This window comes from Mesoplodon bidens (genome assembly GCF_964165515.1).
Source record: "Mesoplodon bidens genome assembly, chromosome: 19".
NCBI classification, from domain to species: domain Eukaryota; kingdom Metazoa; phylum Chordata; class Mammalia; order Artiodactyla; family Ziphiidae; genus Mesoplodon; species Mesoplodon bidens.
This window is the reverse complement of record NC_138179.1, coordinates 48,489,508-48,507,202: the sequence shown is the minus strand read 5'-3', so window position 1 is coordinate 48,507,202 and position 17,695 is coordinate 48,489,508. Positions and strand designations below refer to the sequence as shown.

Here is a 17,695-nt window from a genome sequence, read left to right as displayed (position 1 = left end):
TTTAATCTAAATATTGAACTATGATGAAATACAAATTTGTACTCTAAGGCAAGTCAAGGAAAATTTAAACTTAAAGTATTTTCTTAGGAATTCCCTGGCGGTCCAGTGGTTAGGACTCCGAGCTTTCACTGCCGAGGGCCCAGGTTTGATCCCTGGTTGGGGAACTGAGATCCCACAACCTGCGTGGCACAGCCAAAAAAAATTTTCTTTTTCTCTGCCCTTGGGCCTCCTCTCTCCCCTCTACTAGGGATTGTGTATCTGCGTTACACATTCACCAAACCTCCTTATCAGCAGAAATACCTGCTCAACCATAAATAGCAACATTCTCCTAGCATCACCAAGACAACTCCCCTCTCTGCTTAATTTCACAAGGGGCCACCGTGACCCATGACCCACTACTTGCTTTGTCCATGTAGATCTGGATTCTGTAAACTGTCAATAATATGTCATTTAGGGACTTCCCTGGTGGCGCAGTGGTTAAGAATCCACCTGCCAATGCAGGGGACATGGGTTCGATCCCTGGTCCGGGAAGATCCCAAATGCCTTGGAGCAACTAATGCCTCGGAGGGCTCTAGAGGCCACAAGCCACAACTACTGAGCCCTCGTGCTGCAACTACTGAAGCCCGTGTGCCTAGAGCCCGTGTTCAGCAGCAAGAGAAGCCACCGCAATGAGAAGCCCGGGCACCGCAACGAAGAGTAGCCCCCAATCCCTGCAACTAGAGAAAGGCTGCACGCAGCAACAAAGACCTAACGCAGCCAAAAATAAATAAATTAAATAAGTAAATCTATTGACCTTTAACGGGCAGAACAGTTCTTGGAGCTTTCTGAGGGGCTGTTCCTGGGTTATGATCCTCAATTTGGCTTTAATAAAATTGTCCATGTCTTTCTTAGATCAACTGATTAATTTTTTTCGACAACTACATGAAAATGATTAAATAAATCGGTATATCCATATGATGGGATATCACACAGCTATCAAAAATGTTTGTAAGAAAAACGTTAAACAATCTGGAAAATGCTCACATTAAAATATTAAGTGAAAAAGACAAAATTGTACATATTCATAATCTGAACTATGTAAAAATTTCATGGAAAAATGACTGGAAAGGAATAAACCAAAATGGTAGCAGTGATTGCCTCTGGATGATAGGATGATGGGTAATTTTTTTCTCCTCCTTCTCTTTTTCCTCTCTCTCTGTGGTGGGAAGTGTCTTTTTTTTTCCATTATATTTTAAAAAATGACTTTTTTATAGTTAGGAAAAAATATTATAATTTTAAAGGAGTCATGTAGAAAAACCTCTCATATGTACTTATATTTACCCTCATATATACAGTCATTGTGATCAGGAAAGTATTTGATTAAAAAGATTAAGTTGTCAGACAGACCTAGGCTTAAAACTCTGCCCGGCTACTTAATTCTCCCCTTTGTAAAATGGGAATAACAGTAGATTCCAACTAACGGGGCTTTATGGTCATGCAGGTTAAGTCCTTAACATATTTCCTGGCACATACCACGTTCAACAGATGTTAGTTTCTCTGTTTATGTACCATTAGGAACAGTTATGTACCATTTACGGGCGTTTGTAAACTTTTTAGTGAACCAAGTTGGCATTAGGGGGCGGAGTTATTGAGAGTATTTCTCAGAAAGTGAGGACTGTGGTTCTGTGCGCCTGAACTCAGGTGCAGGTGGCTAGTATTTTCCCCAACTGTTGAAAATCTGTTCAAAAGCAGGGCGGCTGTCTAGCTTCAGACTGAACAGGAAACCTTCCTTATGCCTAATTTCGGTGTCGGTGTCTGGATGTTTCCCACACAAAACAACTCCCCAAACTAGTTTCTACTTTTAGCTCAACCTCAGCAAATTTCCTTAAATAGCACTATGAGCTTGGCCCCGCCCACATGCCCCTACCCAGTTGGTCCGAATGGGGTTAGTTCAATCCTTTGAATTTTTCCGAGTTGATTGGAGCAAACCGGAAATCTTTTTACTTTTTTGATTGGTCGCGCACAGCCTAGGGGCGGGGCATATGGGTGTGTCTCGCCAGGACCCCGTGAGCTGTCATTGGAAGACGAAGCCGGCATTTCCAGAGCTTCGTGCCGTCGCCTAGGTCGCGAGGGGCGGGTCTCCTCCCTCCCCGGCTCCTATTGTCCTTTGCATTGGCCAGAGTTGTTGTCACTCATGGAACCTCGCGCTCACTGGTACAAAAGCTCCAAGAGGCGACGGGTGATTGGTTGGTTACTGTTCCCGCCCCACGCCTGTCGCCATTTCGCAGAGAGGATCGGAAATCCTAAAGGCCGCGGTATTGGTATCCGTGGTCAGTTTGGGGACCGGTGAGTCGCGTACTGGGGAGAGAGGGTTGCGGCACTCAAGGCCTGGCTGGATTTCCGCACCTTCAGAGGTCGGGAAGCTAGAGAGCAGCGGGTGGCTTGCAGAAAGGGGTCTTATCCCTTCTCCGCCCTCGTGTAGGCCAGGGGCTGCGGGGATAGAAAGAGGCTTGGCTCGTCCGTCGCTGGGCCCTGCGCTCTCCCCGGGGCCCGGAGGTCGAGAGGAAGCGGCCTGGCGGCTGAGCAGAAAGGACACTCGGACGCCTTCCCCGGGGACCCAGCGCGCGTGCCTGCCCGCTGCGCACGCCCACTTGGCCACCCGCTCTGGTTCGTGTCCTGGAGATCTCCACGCAGTTCTCCCTGACAGTTGGTGCTTGTGGTAGGGGAGGGTGAGCGTACCAAAGAGGCGCCAGGGTCGCCGGCATCTTCCAGAGGGTCTCTAGCAGGGCAGCGGGCTCTGGGCGCCTCTGGCAGATGAGTAGGAAAAAGAGGAAAAGAGAAGCAGAAGGGAGAACCTTGGAGGTGTACTGTAGTTGGGAGGAGGAATCAAGTATTTGCTTCATAGGACATCTAAGTGGGAAGTACCTTCCCTCCCCCAGAATGTTCCTCACTGTTTTTTTCTCATCTGTGAGATTTATCTTTTTTCGGAAACGAAAATAAGGAATCTTTAGTTTTGTCGCCCAACAAGATTTTGAGTGCCATAGTGCAATGGACTTCTATATACTTTCTATATGGCCCTTCTATGAATGATTAAAACATTCATCATTATTCTTTGGTTGCAGCAGCTCCCCGGTACCTAGTTTATGTACAGGATAAACACTCTGCTCCTTTTCTCAGGTCGTAGAATAAAAAGGTGTGTGCTTGGACATCATCCATGAAGTTAAGCTACTGTAGGACACAGGTGAATTTCAGAGGTGGAACTTGGTGACCTCCCCTCTGAGGTCCCTAAGGTCCCGATGAATGGGAGATGGGCTGTCCCTGTTCTGCCTTAACCCTGCTCTGCCCAGGAATAAAGTTTTCCTATGGTTAGCAGTTTAAAGGGAAACAAGGATTTTTTATTTCTCTTTGAAGAATCTTTGTAGACTTCCAGGAGCAAGGTTAGGGTTGTAGACAGTACTACTTTTTTTTTTTTTTTTTGCGGTACGCGGGCCTCTCACTGTTGTGACCTCTCCCGTTGCGGAGCACAGGCTCCGGACGCGCAGGCTCAGCGGCCATGGCTCACGGGCCCAGCCGCTCCGCGGCATGTGGGATCTTCCCGGACCGGGGCACGAACCTGTGTCCCCTGCATCGGTAGGCGGACTCAACCACTGCGCCACCAGAGATGCCCGACAGTACTATTTTTAAGTCTTTAATTAGAATGTCAAGTTCACACTTCAAATAGGCTGATCTGTTAAAATTAAAGACGTAGAATAAATTTCTGCAGAGCTAATCTGTCTTTTAAAAAATTTTTTATTTATTTTTGGCTGTGTTGGGTCTTCATTGCTGTGTGCAGGCTTTTCGCTAGTTGCAGCGAGCGGGGGGCTACTCTTCGTTGCGGTGCTCGGGCTTCTCATTGTGGTGGTTTCTTTTGTTGCAGAGCACGGGCTCTAGGTGCGCGGGCTTCAGTAGTTGTGGCACGTGGGCTCAGTAGTTGTGGCGCATGGGCTTAGTTGCTCCTTGGCATGTAGGATCTTCCCACATCAGGGCTGGAACCCGTGTTCCCTGCATTGGCAAGCGCATTCCTAACCAGTGCGCCACCAGGGAAGTCCCTGATCTGTCTTTACTATTGCTTTCTTTTATAGAATCTATCATGCACCCTACTGAAAAATATTGAGTCTTTATGCGGTTAGACGTCAATATAGTGATTACCTTTTGGGGAGTAATGATTGGGAAGGGGCACAAGGAGATCTGGCTCGCTGGTAATCATCTTTTTTTGATTTGGTTCATGACATTTCCCTGAACTGTACGTTATCATTTATGTTTATATGTGTGTGAATTGTTTCCAAAACAGCTAAAAATAATCAAGAGTAAGGTGATGGTCAACACTGGGTGCTATGGTATCTCCTCTACTCTTTGCCTAGTTAATTTCTCTGCTAGCAGTGCCGTTTCCCAGTGCTGTATTTCCTCACCTCTGAAGTTTTTTAGGTTCTTTTCTGGGTCTCGATACTGTCTGCTAGCCAAAGGCAACTACTGAATTTCTAAAAGGTGCTGATACTTAACCTGCCTTAAAGACTTTGCTTCACATCGTGTAAAATAAACTGGTGGTTCTCCGCTTCCTGAGTTCTCATTTCAGAAGTGTTAGTTGTGTCTGTTGTGACATTGCTTTCATACTTAAGATGACTAAAGCCTGCCACCATTGAGACTGTGCTTCACATATCCCACTTGGATGCTGCAGCGGAAAAGAGAATTTTTTGGCAAGGTATCAAAAGGCTTAGTTGAGTTTCCCTTTGAAAACAAGGTACTCTATTCCTTACTGGCCAAACTATACTTAAAAATTGTTCAGTATTTACTAGGAGCCACCTCTAATGGAGACTTGTATTTCATGTATATATCTTGTATTTATGTTTCTGTATCTCTGCAAAGAACAATGACTTGACTTGCCTTTCTTTTCCTTCAGGTCACAGAATTCAGTTACAATGGGGAACGTTTTTGAAAAACTGTTTAAAAGTCTATTTGGGAAAAAAGAGATGCGGATTCTTATGGTGGGTTTGGATGCCGCTGGAAAAACCACCATCTTGTATAAATTGAAGCTGGGAGAGATTGTGACTACCATCCCTACGATAGGTATGTTAACGACCTATGACAAGACCAGTTTACACTTTAGTATGTTATACTTTTGCATACTTCTTGCATTATTGAATTTTTTGGGGGAAAATCTTGTCCGCCCCAAGAGCGGTTTTGAGGCCAAAACCAGGTAATATACCATTTCCTAATTGCTCCCTGGCATCTCTGGCACAGTGCTAGGTTTACAGGGGAGTCATATGAACACATTTAGGTGGAACAAGTTTAACCCTATGTGCTTGGCAAAAAAAAAAAAAAGATAATGATTATTAAAATCCATCTTTCTTCCAGCTGGCCTTTCTAAGTGGAAGCATCTCTCCATACCAAGTATGTTCCTAGTGTTTAAAGATGTAGTATGATTTTTTTTTGAGCTGGTGGTCAAGTGAAGAATCTGATTTGTTCAAATGCTGGAGGACTATCTGGCGGTGTAGTTATTCCTACGAACCAGCACTGTGTTTTGTCAGCTATTTAAGACTTTTGCAAAGGCAGGGTTTTGTTTTTTGTTTTTTTACAAATTTATTTGTTTTATTTATTTATTTTTGTCTGCATTGGGTCTTTGTTGCTGTGTGCAGGCTTTCTCTAGTTGCAGCGAGCGGGGGCTACTCTTCATTGTGGTGCACAGCCTTATCACTGCGGTGGCTTCTTTTGTTGCAGAGCACAGGCTCTAGGCGCTCAGGCCTCAGTAGTTGTGGCTTGCGGGCTCTAGAGCGCAGGCTCAGTAGTTGTGGCGCACGGGCTTAGTTGCTCTGCAGCATGTGGGATCTTCCCAGACCAGGGCTCAAACCCATGTCCCCTGAAGTGGCAGGCGGACTCTTAACCGCTGCACCACCACAGAAGCCCCTCAAAGGCAGTTTTGACAGCACTTAGTCTGTGCCTCATCAGCTGCCTCCAGATCCAAACTCCTGAGCAAGAATAGCCTCCCCAGGATGGCATGTGAATGTCAGTAGTGTTCCGAATGTTGGATTAGGCACAGGAACCAACCGATCAACTTCCAACTTGGGCAGTAGCTTCAGAGATTGCAGCACTTAAAGGAAGAGGAAACCAGATGGAGAAAGTGTTCATACCCATAATTTAAAAAATATTAGTCCAAAATGAAAATAGCATAAGTACTTGGTTTTCTCCAATTATAAAAATAATTCATGCTTCCATAATGTCATACATACAAAAAAAATCTAAACAAGTGTTGAAAAACACGGTGACTTTGGTGAATATCTTTGTGAAGTCATATGCCGGCTGTCTTCCAACTTACTCTGCATTAAACAATGTGTTTGGATCTCTTTCTATGTCATTTCCTCTCTGTGCCTCCCTGCCTTCTTTTTTACCCCCCTCCCCCCTTTATGTAGCTAATGCCAGCTCATTCTTTCCGTCTCAGTTTAAGCATCATTTCTCAGGGTCGCCTTTCCTGATCCCTTGGACGGGTTTTCCCCTGTTGTAAGTTTCCATAGCAACCTGAACTTCTTAGTAACTCTGAGCACATTTGTCATTGCTTGTCTCTCTTCCAAAAGTGTGAATAAGAGCAAGAATCATGTCTGCCTTGTTCACCACTGTCTCCAGGCGCCTAGCAAAATGCGTGACACATAATAGGTGTCCAGGAAATATTTGGTGAATGAATTGAATACTGATTTTGTGGTAGATTGTTAAACTAATGGCGCCCAATGAATCATGCCCCTCAGTAGCCATACCCCTGTGCGGTCCCCTTCCACAGTGGTGCTGAGCTTGGCCACGTGACTTGCTTTGGCCAAGGGCACATCAGCAAATGTGATTCACACAAAGATTTGATAAGTGCTGTGTCTTGGGGTTGAGGAAGCTCAGTGCTCCTTGGGAATAAAAAGACCACCTGGAGAGAGAGAAGTCCAGCCTAGCCCCCAAAGGACTCAACAGTTGAATGCATCTACAAGAGGAAGCCCAGGCAACCCACAGAATTGGGTAGGGGGGAAAATCATTGTTCTAAGCCACTATGTTTGGGGGCTTAAATAATAATCAGTACAGATCAACATCAAATTTTAGTAACTAGATAGTATTCCATTATGTGGCTATATGTTTAACAAATTTCCAGTGATGGATGTTTAGGTTATGTGCAACAGTTCTATGTAAATGATTTTGAACTAAGCATCATTTAAAGATCAGTCAGATGTGGCTGAGCTCACTAAAGAGACTGAGAAGGTACAGCCATGGAAACAGAAGAAAAATGGGAAGCCAGGGAAGAGTTTCAAGGAGGGAGTGAGCAGTAGTGTCAGATATAAAATCAAATCACATAAGAACTGGAAAGCATTTGTCAGATTTATTGACATGGTGACCTTGCTGACCTTGGCAAAACCAGCGAAACATGGTAAAGTAGAACTAAGGTGTATTGGGTGAGAGGTGACAAGGTTGGCACAGTGAAGGTAGCTAAACGTCTTAGAGAAGTTTGACTTTAAAAGGGAAAATAGAGGGTGGTAGCGCGTGAAGGTGTGGAGTCATCTTTTCTGAGAGATGCAAAAGACTTAAACAGGTTGGAGATTTTGAAGGTTCCAGACAGCGTGGGTGAATTGGATCCAGCACATGGGGGGATGGGATTGGCATTAGCTAGTTGCCCCCTTCCATTGCTCCAAGAGGGAGGGAGAAAAGGGTGGGTGAAGATGTAGCTGGGTTTCTACAGTGTGTGGTGGGAAGCGGAAGCAGTCCCATTGATGGCTTCTGTTTGCTCTGAAGTATGCAGGAAGAGCTGCTGGCAGGGGAGGGGAGGTGTGAGGAGGGGGGCTGGAGGGAGTGGAGAAGGTTGGAGACACCTGTCACAATGCATGGGGGAGAAAGCTGACTAACACGTTCTGTTTTGTAAGCTATGGATCTTTGACTGGCAAGCTGCTTCGTAAATGAAAAGTACTGTCCAAATGTTGGCTGAAATTATTTTGAATGGTTGAACCAGCAGAAGTCTTCATGAAACACTTTCTCCATCTTCCCAATTTAGGTTTCAACGTGGAGACGGTAGAATATAAAAACATCAGCTTCACAGTCTGGGATGTTGGTGGCCAGGACAAAATCAGACCTTTGTGGCGACATTATTTCCAGAACACACAAGGTAAAGATTATCCAGTTCTAGCCTTGCAACCATTTCTGTTAAACGCACCTAAAAGGTCGATGCTTGAAGCAAAACCTTGTGGTGCGCTGCTTTATTGGGACTGTCAGTCATTCCTTCTTTTCTGCTGACCCACTTACACTTACTGGGGAGGCTTCTTTTTGAGAAGTGGTCCCTGCCTTCCTTGAAAAAGTACTTGGGCTTTAATGCCTTATATAGGAGTCTCCTCTTAATCCAGAACAGTTAGAAAATGGTTGTTCTAATGAATGCCATCTTTTGGTTAATTGAAAGTTGTATGTGCCTTTGATGAAGTACCAATTTTGGAAGAACTTGAATTCAGTACACTCTTTTAAACCTGTGGAGAATATTTGAAAATCATTCCTGTGGAGAGAAAGAAATGAACAGGGATGGCTGGAATCCCAAATCCCAGCATCCTGTGTGGCCACAGTGCCTCCCCTACTGCGCTGTTATTCTACAAGTGCTTGAATAAGCATGAATATCCCAGATCATTACCTTAATTCCTTATCACTGGTTTCTTAAAATTGGGGGTTTTAACGTGTCCCAGTCCCCCATCAATCTATTTGAGTTTTTTTCATTGATTATATTTTGGATAAATGATACCTTACAGAGTATCACCTGTCAAGATATCCGTAAGCTGTTCATATAGTTTTTACACCTGATTCTCAGGTAGAATCCTAACCACCTGGCATCTACATACTCATTTCAGAATTTATTTGGACTCTTAATTTTTTTTTTTTTTTTTTGCGGTACGCGGGCCTCTCACTGTTGTGGCCTCTCCCGCTGCGGAGCACAGGCTCCGGACGCGCAGGCTCAGCGGCCATGGCTCACAGGCCCAGCCGCTCCGCAGCATGTGGGATCTTCCCGGACCAGGGCACGAACCCGTGTCCTCTGCATTGGCAGGCGGACTCCCAACCACTGCACCACCAGGGAAGCCCTGGACTCTTTTAATTTTGAAGATTCTACTACCTATGGTGTTTTCATTGCATGTGTTTCATGGTAAAGACCCATATTTGTTGATCTTTTCAGACCAAATACCCGAGTCGACTGTCCCTTTATATTATGTATCATTATTTTAGCTATTACCTTTAACACTTAACTCTATTTATAGTTATTTCCTTAGCCTATAGATTTAGAATGTCTTTCCTCAGAATAGTGCATTTATCTTTTCTTTTTCCAGTTTTGTTAGTGGAAAATTTAAGCAAAAAAGGAAGAGGATACATAACAAATCCCCAGGTACTCATCACCCAGCTTCAACAGTTATCAGCGTTTTGCCCAGAGTGTGTTACAGCAAATGCCAGACATGATGCCTTTTACTCATACGTCCTTCAGTGTTTATTTCAAACTGATAAAGACTTTTTTAAAACATAATCTCCATGCATTATCACACTTCCAAAATTAACATTCTTTCTTTAATATCTGGTACCCAGTCCTTATTCAGATTTTTCCAGTTGTATCAAATACATCCTTTTCACATTTGACTTGTTTGGGAAGGAATCAGAGTTTACACGTTGCCTTTCATTGTTATGTCTCTTTAGTCATCTGCTGCTCTCCAACAGTTTATCCCTCCGTTTTTTTCTGTCATTCCATCTGAGTCTACTAAGCTGAAATCCTTCTAAACAAAGAATCCCTTCATCAAATATTTGCTTTCTCTGAAATATAGTTTATATAAGAAAGGCAGGAAAAATATTTAATTCTTTCCCTTCATTGATTTTTAGAGAAACAACTCGATACCCTAGCAACCTTCCATGATGACTCTTAGATTTTTATGTCTTTGTGTTTCAATCCGTTGCAGACAATACGCTTTTTGATACTCAGAGGGTCCACTTAACCTGGATTGGCACTTGCCATATTGGTCAAACTATTGTAATTCCTCACCAGTGGTAAAAGTAGAAAATGTGGGTTTGAACCACAGCTCTGCTATGAAACCTTGGGAAAGTTAGGTAATCTTTCCTGTCTCGATTTCCTCACCTGTAAAATGGAGATGAATACCTACTGTGCCGGATCATTTGGCTTGAATGAGATTAATTTTATAAAATGCTTAGTTCTGTGGTTGGAAGGTAGTGGGCACTCAGGAGCCTGTATTAGTCTGGGTTCTCCAGAAAAACAGAACCAGTATGATGGATGGCTATCCATACATGCTTGCACATATGTTTTTGTGTGTGTATATATATATATATATATATATGTATGTGTGTATGTGATTTCTTATAAGGAATTGGCTTATGTGGTTATGGAGGCTGAGGAGTCCTGGGATCTGCCGTTGGCAGAGGCTGGAAACCCGGGAGAGCTGATGATTAAGTTCCAGTCCAAAGGCAGAAGACACATATCCCAGCTCCAAGACGAGTGAACTCTTTCGTCCTCTCTTTTGTTCTAATCAGGCCTTCATTGGATTGGACTAGAGCACACTGAGGAGTGCAGTCTGCTGTACTCAGTGTCCTGATTCGAATGTTCATCTCATCCAGAAACACCCTCCCACACACACCCAGAATACTGTTTGACCAAATGTCTGGGCACCCTGTGGCCCAGTCAAGTTGACACATAAAATTAACTGTCACAGAGTCCAAATTACTAGAGGTTTTTTGTCCTCATTCTCAGGCAGGGTTCCCTTTACCCACCTTATTAAGAGTTGTCACACTCAGTCACCAAGTAGAAATGCCTGTTTGTTTTCCATCTTCTATTTATAACAAGCCTAATTTTATTGAGTTTCAGTAACTACTGCTGTGATGGTGGGGAACTAACTGGCTATATTCTAGGACCTTGTGGTGGGTGGTTTAGACTCTTCATGAAATTAGCAAATGGGGACTTCTGAAGAATGGATTTGCTGTCTGGTGGGTCCAGACATTTCAGCCATTAGTAATGTTGGATGTTGCCCCAATTTTTCCTGCCAACTTCCCAACAGTCAGGCTGTCCTTTTTCATTTAAAATTTCTTCTCCCCACTTCTAAAAACAAATTACAGCATACTATTCATTTGTAAATTTACCTTTTCTAGGTTTTCTTAGTTCAGAAGTGCAGTCAGTCTGATGGCTAGGTTTTTTTGTTTCTCACATAAGGATCTAAATAGAAACAGTATAAAATGGGACCTAATATTTATAAACCTTTCTTTCTATTAGGAATGGCAAAGGGATAATATGTCAGCTTCCACCCTGTCAGTTTTGCATTGGAGACTAAGGATCTCCTCAGATTTCAGGATAACCTCGTTTGCTTAGTTATGATCAGAGTCCAGAACTTACTGGCAGCCTATCAGATCTTTGGGGGGGAGTTTTGAATGTTCTTCAGTTTTGGTCTGATGTGATGTAACAGACATGGCTTTGAGTCTCATGTAAGTCCCAGACGTTCAGAAGCTGTGGGCACTCCTGTCTGCCAGAGTGGGCCGCTCCAGACAGCTGGTCAGGCAGCTGTTGGGTGGGCCTGGGAAGCACAGAGGGAAAGGGCCGAGGGCCATCACAGATTTTCCCTCCTAGACATGGTGCTGCGATCTCAGTGTCAGAAGGAACCCAGAGGTCATCTCATTCCACTGCCCTTCCCGTCAGCAGAATCCCTTCTGCAGCGTCCCCACAAGTTGCCGCTTAAGCCGGGCACAAGCATCTTCAGTGACAGGCACGCCTCCTGAGGCAGCCCATTGCACCTGCATGTCTCTTGACTCTTTATCACCTTGACCTCCTGTAGTTTTACCCACTGATCTTCCATCTACTTACAAGTCGAACCTCTCTTCATGTCACAGCTTCCAGATATTTGAAGACAGCTGTCCGTCCCCTCAATGAATCTTTTCTCTAGGCAAAATATTTCCAGTTATATAAATTGCTTTTCGTATGACCTGGTATCTAATTCCTTTGCCGTCTTAGTCATTCTTTGTCCCTCCAGTTCGCCTGTGTCTTAGAGTGTGGGGTCCAGCACCAGCCACGTAACATTCCCGGGATGTTCGGACTGACGCACTGTAGCATCGGCTTTTTGTTGCCCGTGTCTCAGAAACTGAGCTGGTGTCGCGACTGTTGATACAGCCTAGGATCAAGTTAGTTCCTTTGGCAGCCACTTCCCATTTTTGTCTCACAGAAGGCTTATTGTCAGCTCACCATCCAGTTGTTACGACCATTAATGTCACGTGGACTACTGCTAAGAGAGTCTTTTGCATCCTGTGTCTGGAGTGTGTGCTGGATCCCTCCTGGGCACCTCCTCTGAGATCCTATGGGCCCCGCCTCTGCCTCCAGCCAATGTGGCAGTGACCAGATCTGTGCAGGTTTCAGCCACCTTTGCTCAGATAGTGTGGTGGTCCCTTTCTCTGACCTGTCTTTTGCTTCCTGGGATTCCTCTGCTGCTGTAGTGTGGGACGCTGCAAAGACTTCTGACACCAACTACCTGGGGTTGGGCCGTACGTCACAGGTTAAGGGCACAAGACTCCCTCACTTCAGACACCAGCTGGAAATTCGGGGCTCCCCAGACCACCCTCACTTTTTTCCAGCTGTGCAAATTTGGCAGTTCCAAATATCCCCTCAGGTTCAATATTCATTAAAACAACTCACAGGACTCAGGGGAGCGCTATACTTAACGATTACAGTTCTGTTATAGCAAAAGGATACAAATGAACCAGCCAAAGGAAGAGATGCATAGGGCAAGATCTGGGAGGTCACACACAAAGCTTGCATCGTCTTCTTCCCATGGGGTCAGAGTGCATTACCCTTCTGGCACATCGCTGCGTGACATACGCAGAGCATTGCCAACCAGGGAAGCTTATCTGAACTTGGATGTCCATAGATTTTTATTGGGTCTTCATCATGTAGGCATGATGTAGAAATGAAGTGATTAAAAATAAGCCTTAAAAAAAAAAAAAAAGGGCTTCCCTGGTGGCGCAGTGGTTAAGAGTCCGCCTGCCAATGCAGGGGACACGGGTTCGTGCCCCGGTCCGGGAAGATCCCACATGCCGCGGAGCAGCTGGGCCCATGAGCCATGGCCGCTGGGCCTGCGTGTCCGGAGCCTGTGCTCCGCAACGGGAGAGGCTACAACAGTGAGAGGCCCGCGTACCGCAAAAAAAATAAAAAAATAAGCCTAACCTTTTCTCTCTCTATTCTTGTTATTGTTAATCTGATGAAGGGCTATGATGCCTCTGAAAAAGGCTAGTTGGGTGTACAGGAGGCTTCCCAACTCTAAAGATTATATATCTTGTATTGATTGCTTTCAGTGAAACCACATGTGTAAGCAGGGAGAAGCTGTAAGGACGTATAAACAGCTGCTTTCCCAGGTTCAGATTACTAACACACTTGTGCCTTTTTCCAGGTCTGATTTTTGTGGTCGACAGTAATGACAGAGAGCGGGTCAATGAAGCCCGAGAAGAACTAACCCGAATGTTAGCCGAAGATGAGCTCAGAGATGCAGTTTTATTGGTGTTTGTAAATAAACAGGTATGTCGCTGGCTTTCTGAATCCTGGGACTGAAAAGTACTGCCAGCTGCTCACTTAAAAATAGAGATATTTAATTAGCTGCCTGCCTTCCTCTCTCCCGTCCCTAGCCTTTCTCTCCACCTCTTTGTTAGCATAGATCTTACATTCATTCACTCGGCTCAACAAATATCGACTGAGCATTTACTAAGATCTAGGCATTGTTTTAGGTATTGGTGATATAGATATAGCAGTAAACCAGACAGACGAAAATCCCTGTGTTTACAGTTTATGTTCTAGTGGGAGGAGAGTCCGTCAATAAACCACAGGTAATATGTCTGGGGGCAGTGTCGTGGAGGCGGGGGCAGGTGAGGGGAAGGACTAGAATGCCCCTCTGATAAGATGCCATCTGATAAGATGACACCTGAAGGCCAGCAGGAAGGCAGCCAGTGCAGCTGGGATGGGACTGGGGGTGGGGGGAAGCAAAGGAGGAGATGAGGTTGGATCATCTGGGGCCTATCCCTGGGGAAGCTCGGCTTCTGTGTAACTATAACCAAAAGCAGTAAAAGAGGAGTAGGAGGAGGGTGTGGAACCCTCCAGCCTCAGGAAGCTGAACTAAGCGTGGAAAAGAAGGCAGGATCCTGCGGAATGTACCAGCCTGAGATAAACCAGGGTCACGTTTTGACGTGTGTCCCCGCACTTTCTCCTCCAGGAGTCCATTCGTTATGTAATCGAGATCGTACTGTTTTGACAGTGTTGCATCCTGTTTCGTCACTTTATTGAAAGCATTTTCTCGTGTCATCTAGCCCTTTGTAAACATGGTTTTAAATGGTGGGTGGATCATCATTCACTCAGCCATTAGATTCGATGTCAGTTTGAAGTTCACTAGTGAACACAACGGACTTTCTTAAAAGAAAATGACATTTGTTCTTTTTAATTATAAAAACAGAACATGCTCATGGTATAAATATGCAGACAGTTCACAATATCAAGTGAAACATTCTAGCCCCACTCTTCAGGGTAGAACATGGTTAAATGTCTTATATTTCTTTCCAGAGATAAAACTTTCTGTGCCTATATGAGCAGTTATATGATTGTATTCATATTTAAATTCTGGAGATCATATTCTGCATTCTGTTTTGTAACCTGCTTCTTCGCTTAGCATATCTTTGATGTCCTTCCAAATCATTGCATCTAGATCTACCTTGTTCTTTAATGATAATTTATTCAAATTTGGTTTGAGCTTACTATGTGCTAGGCACAGTTCTAGGCACTTGGAATACATCAGAGAACAAGATAGAGATTCCTGCCCTGGTAAAGTTTGCATTCTAGTTATGAGAGGCAGATAGTAAACACACTAAGTAAGTCAATTTTATAATATAGTAACTTGTGGTGAGGGCTGTAGGTAGAGCAGGACAGTTAGGAGGGGTCATGGGGGCTCAGGTCACGAAGGCCTTGCAGAGCATCCTGAGGACTCGGGCTGTTACCCCGAGAGAGACGGAGATGTCACAGGGTTTTGATAGAAGAATGACTTGATCTGACTTTCACTGACTGCCGGGTTGTGTTTAGACTTTTGGGAGCAAGAGCAGAAGCTTGGAGACCAACTTGGAAGTAATTTCAGTAAAACCCAAGTGAGAAGTGATGGTGGTGGGATCCGGGTATAGCTGTGCAGGTGGTGAGAAGTGGTCAGATTCTGGATGTATTTTGAGGGTAGAGCTGGTGGGCTTTCCTCGTGTGGAGTTTGTGAGAGGAGAGAGAGAGAGAGAAAAAAAAAATTAAGGATGATTTCAGGGTTTGGAGCCTGAGCCACTGGGAGCCTAGAGATAAGACTGGGGGTTAAGGGCAGGTGTTGGGGGAAGAGCATAATGTTCCATTATGAGGATATAACATTGATCAACTGACTTTTGAATATTCTCTCTCAAGGATCTTCCCAATGCTATGAACGCAGCAGAGATAACGGACAAGCTTGGCTTACATTCCCTCCGCCAGAGAAACTGGTACATTCAGGCTACTTGTGCCACCAGTGGAGATGGGCTTTACGAAGGCCTGGACTGGCTCTCCAACCAGCTCAAAACCCAGAAGTGACAGGCAGCGCTGCGCTCCCTGTGCGTCGTGTCAAAGTCAGCTGGCCTCTGCTGTGTGCGTGTGTGCGTGTGAGGGGCTGAGTGTGGGCGCGTGGCCGGGCGTGGGAGCAGCTTTCCCACATGGTGCCTTATACGCCCTCTAAGGAAACCAGTCCTACATGGTAGGACCATGTGTTACATTTTATATGCCACCTTCCATTTCCATAGCTTTGGTGACCAGTTTTGCAGTCGACGGAGGAGTCCCGAGGGCTCCCTGGTGCCCGATAGCCAGAGTAGTCTCCGTGGTGGGAGGAAGGGGGAGGGCGGGCCGTGGACTGACTTCCTCTGTGTGGTTCCAGTCCAGGTCTGGGGTCTCTGCACACCTGGGGGTCCTGTTAGACTTGGCATCCTTTCGTAAAAAGGAAGGAACTGTCTTTCTTTCCCATCACTGCCAGAGCTAAGCAGCTCACTTTTCAGTGCTTTAAAGCAAATGATCCTCCAAGACAAAAAGGCCCTTGCTTACCGCAGATGTTAAGTTGTTGTTAAGATGTTAAGTTGTTAAGATCTGAGCTTAAGTTATTTTCTAGCCCAGACACCCTGGTTTAATGTACTTCATTGGGAGGAATCAGTGATCTTTTTTCATTAGAAAACCACCCCCCGTAACACTAGACCCCGTAACAGTAGAAATCATCTAGTCCTTCCCTTCCTTGCCTCGTATTTGCCAAATGGAGACCCTTTAGGGGTGGGAACCCAGCGCACGGCCAAGGCTCTTGCTCGCAGGGCCGGTTTAAGGAGGGGAGGCGCCGTCGTGTTTGTGTCCCTACATCGCTGTCTCCTGAGGCTGCTGCCGCCACGCCTCTGCGCTGAGCGTTCTCCGCTCGAAGCAGGAGCTTCACTCCCGGGCTGGGATCGTCACCGTGTACAGTATCTTAGCCCAGCTTGCAGTTTAGCTTAGCTGTGTTCCCAGAACCACACACACCTGTGAGTTCTGAGAGTTTGTGAGAGAATCAAGAGGTTCTTTTGGGGAACGAGACTCCCAGCAGCCGAGTTGGTTGGTGCTAAATTTCACTGTGGAGGAATGTCTCGTCCAGACCACTCTCCGTGGCACTGACGCCCTCTTCTGGTTGGCAATAATGTCTTCCGTGGAAACGTGCTTTATGTTGTCCTCAACATAGTAACAATGGCCTGGAAATGAGCTGGATTCACTCAATAGTCTAGAGCTGTTTTACCCAGACAGCCGTTGGCCACATTTGTACCTAAGCTGTTCCACTACTACCTTTTAGAATTCCTTTTTCAGAAAAACAATCTTCATTTCAGATTACAGAGGAGGAGAATGTAAGATGAATTTTAACAAAAGTAAACCTTGTTTACTGATTAACAATGAAGTTGCTCTTACTAGGAAGAAATTTCATGCCATGATAAATGTGGAGTTTTTTCCTTAAAACATTGACTTTAAAGAATGTTCCTTACAATACTGGCAATGAAGTCCAGATTTGATTTTTAACCATGGAGTTAAGTCCTGAGAAAGATTTAGATTGTACGCCTCAAATTGGCAGGGACTGTGTCTTAGACTTCTCTGTTTATGCTTAGTACCGTGTATGTGGTACAGTGCTGTGCCTCATTAAACACTTGTTGACTGGTTGGACAGTAAAGAACTTTTCCTGGAGGAGGAGAGGACAGCCATGTGCTTCTGGATGTCTCGAGCAACTACTTTAAAATCCCTTTCCCTCTGCATCTTAGCAGACTTGCTCTTGAAAACTCCCAGGGCACTTGCACAAAAGGCAGAGCCCGCAGAGGCGCTGTCCCGGCCCTTCTGCTTCAGCAGTGCTCCCCATTCTTACCTTACATGACACTTTCAACTACTGTCTTTCTCTTTCTGTGAATTTGGAGCTGGTCATTTGGGGTTTATGGGGGGGGGGCACTTCAGTGTAGTGGGTTTGAGCGAAGACTTGGGTCCCTGAAAGCCATGTTCACATCCCAGCCGTGTCCTCACTAGCTGCTTGGCCTCAGGCCTGTTACTCTTTGACTCCATATCTCTGAGCCTCAGTTTGCTTAACTGTTAAATGAGAATAATACCTACCTCATAGGGTTGTGAGACCTTTGTATG

At 45.1% G+C, this 17,695-nt stretch overlaps 1 protein-coding gene across 4 annotated transcripts; it reads left to right on the top strand.

Moving 5' to 3' along the window:
* Positions 1-2,190: 2,190 nt before the first annotated feature.
* On the top strand, positions 2,191-17,230 carry LOC308607302 (ADP-ribosylation factor 2). Of its 4 annotated transcripts, none has more exons than XM_081219116.1 (5): positions 2,191-2,325; positions 4,916-5,082; positions 8,027-8,137; positions 13,425-13,549; positions 15,449-17,230. In XM_081219116.1, exons 2-5 carry the CDS (start codon positions 4,935-4,937, stop codon positions 15,608-15,610), a joined length of 546 nt encoding a protein of 181 aa, XP_081075242.1. In that variant the 5' UTR covers positions 2,191-2,325; positions 4,916-4,934; the 3' UTR covers positions 15,611-17,230. The 4 variants fall into 4 exon arrangements, with proteins under 4 accessions (XP_081075242.1, XP_081075243.1, XP_081075244.1 ...); XM_081219117.1 differs by lacking the exon at positions 2,191-2,325 and adding an exon at positions 2,332-2,646; XM_081219118.1 differs by lacking the exon at positions 2,191-2,325 and adding an exon at positions 2,372-2,393.
* Positions 17,231-17,695: the final 465 nt, after the last annotated feature.

Coding starts and splice junctions, on each gene's coding strand:
- LOC308607302 (XM_081219116.1), top strand. CDS start 4,935: ATGGGGAACGTTTTTGAAAAACTGTTTAAAAGTCTATTTGGGAAAAAA. Junction 8,138..13,424: donor TTATTTCCAGAACACACAAG/GTAAAGATTATC, acceptor GCCTTTTTCCAG/GTCTGATTTTTGTGGTCGAC. Junction 13,550..15,448: donor TGGTGTTTGTAAATAAACAG/GTATGTCGCTGG, acceptor TTCTCTCTCAAG/GATCTTCCCAATGCTATGAA.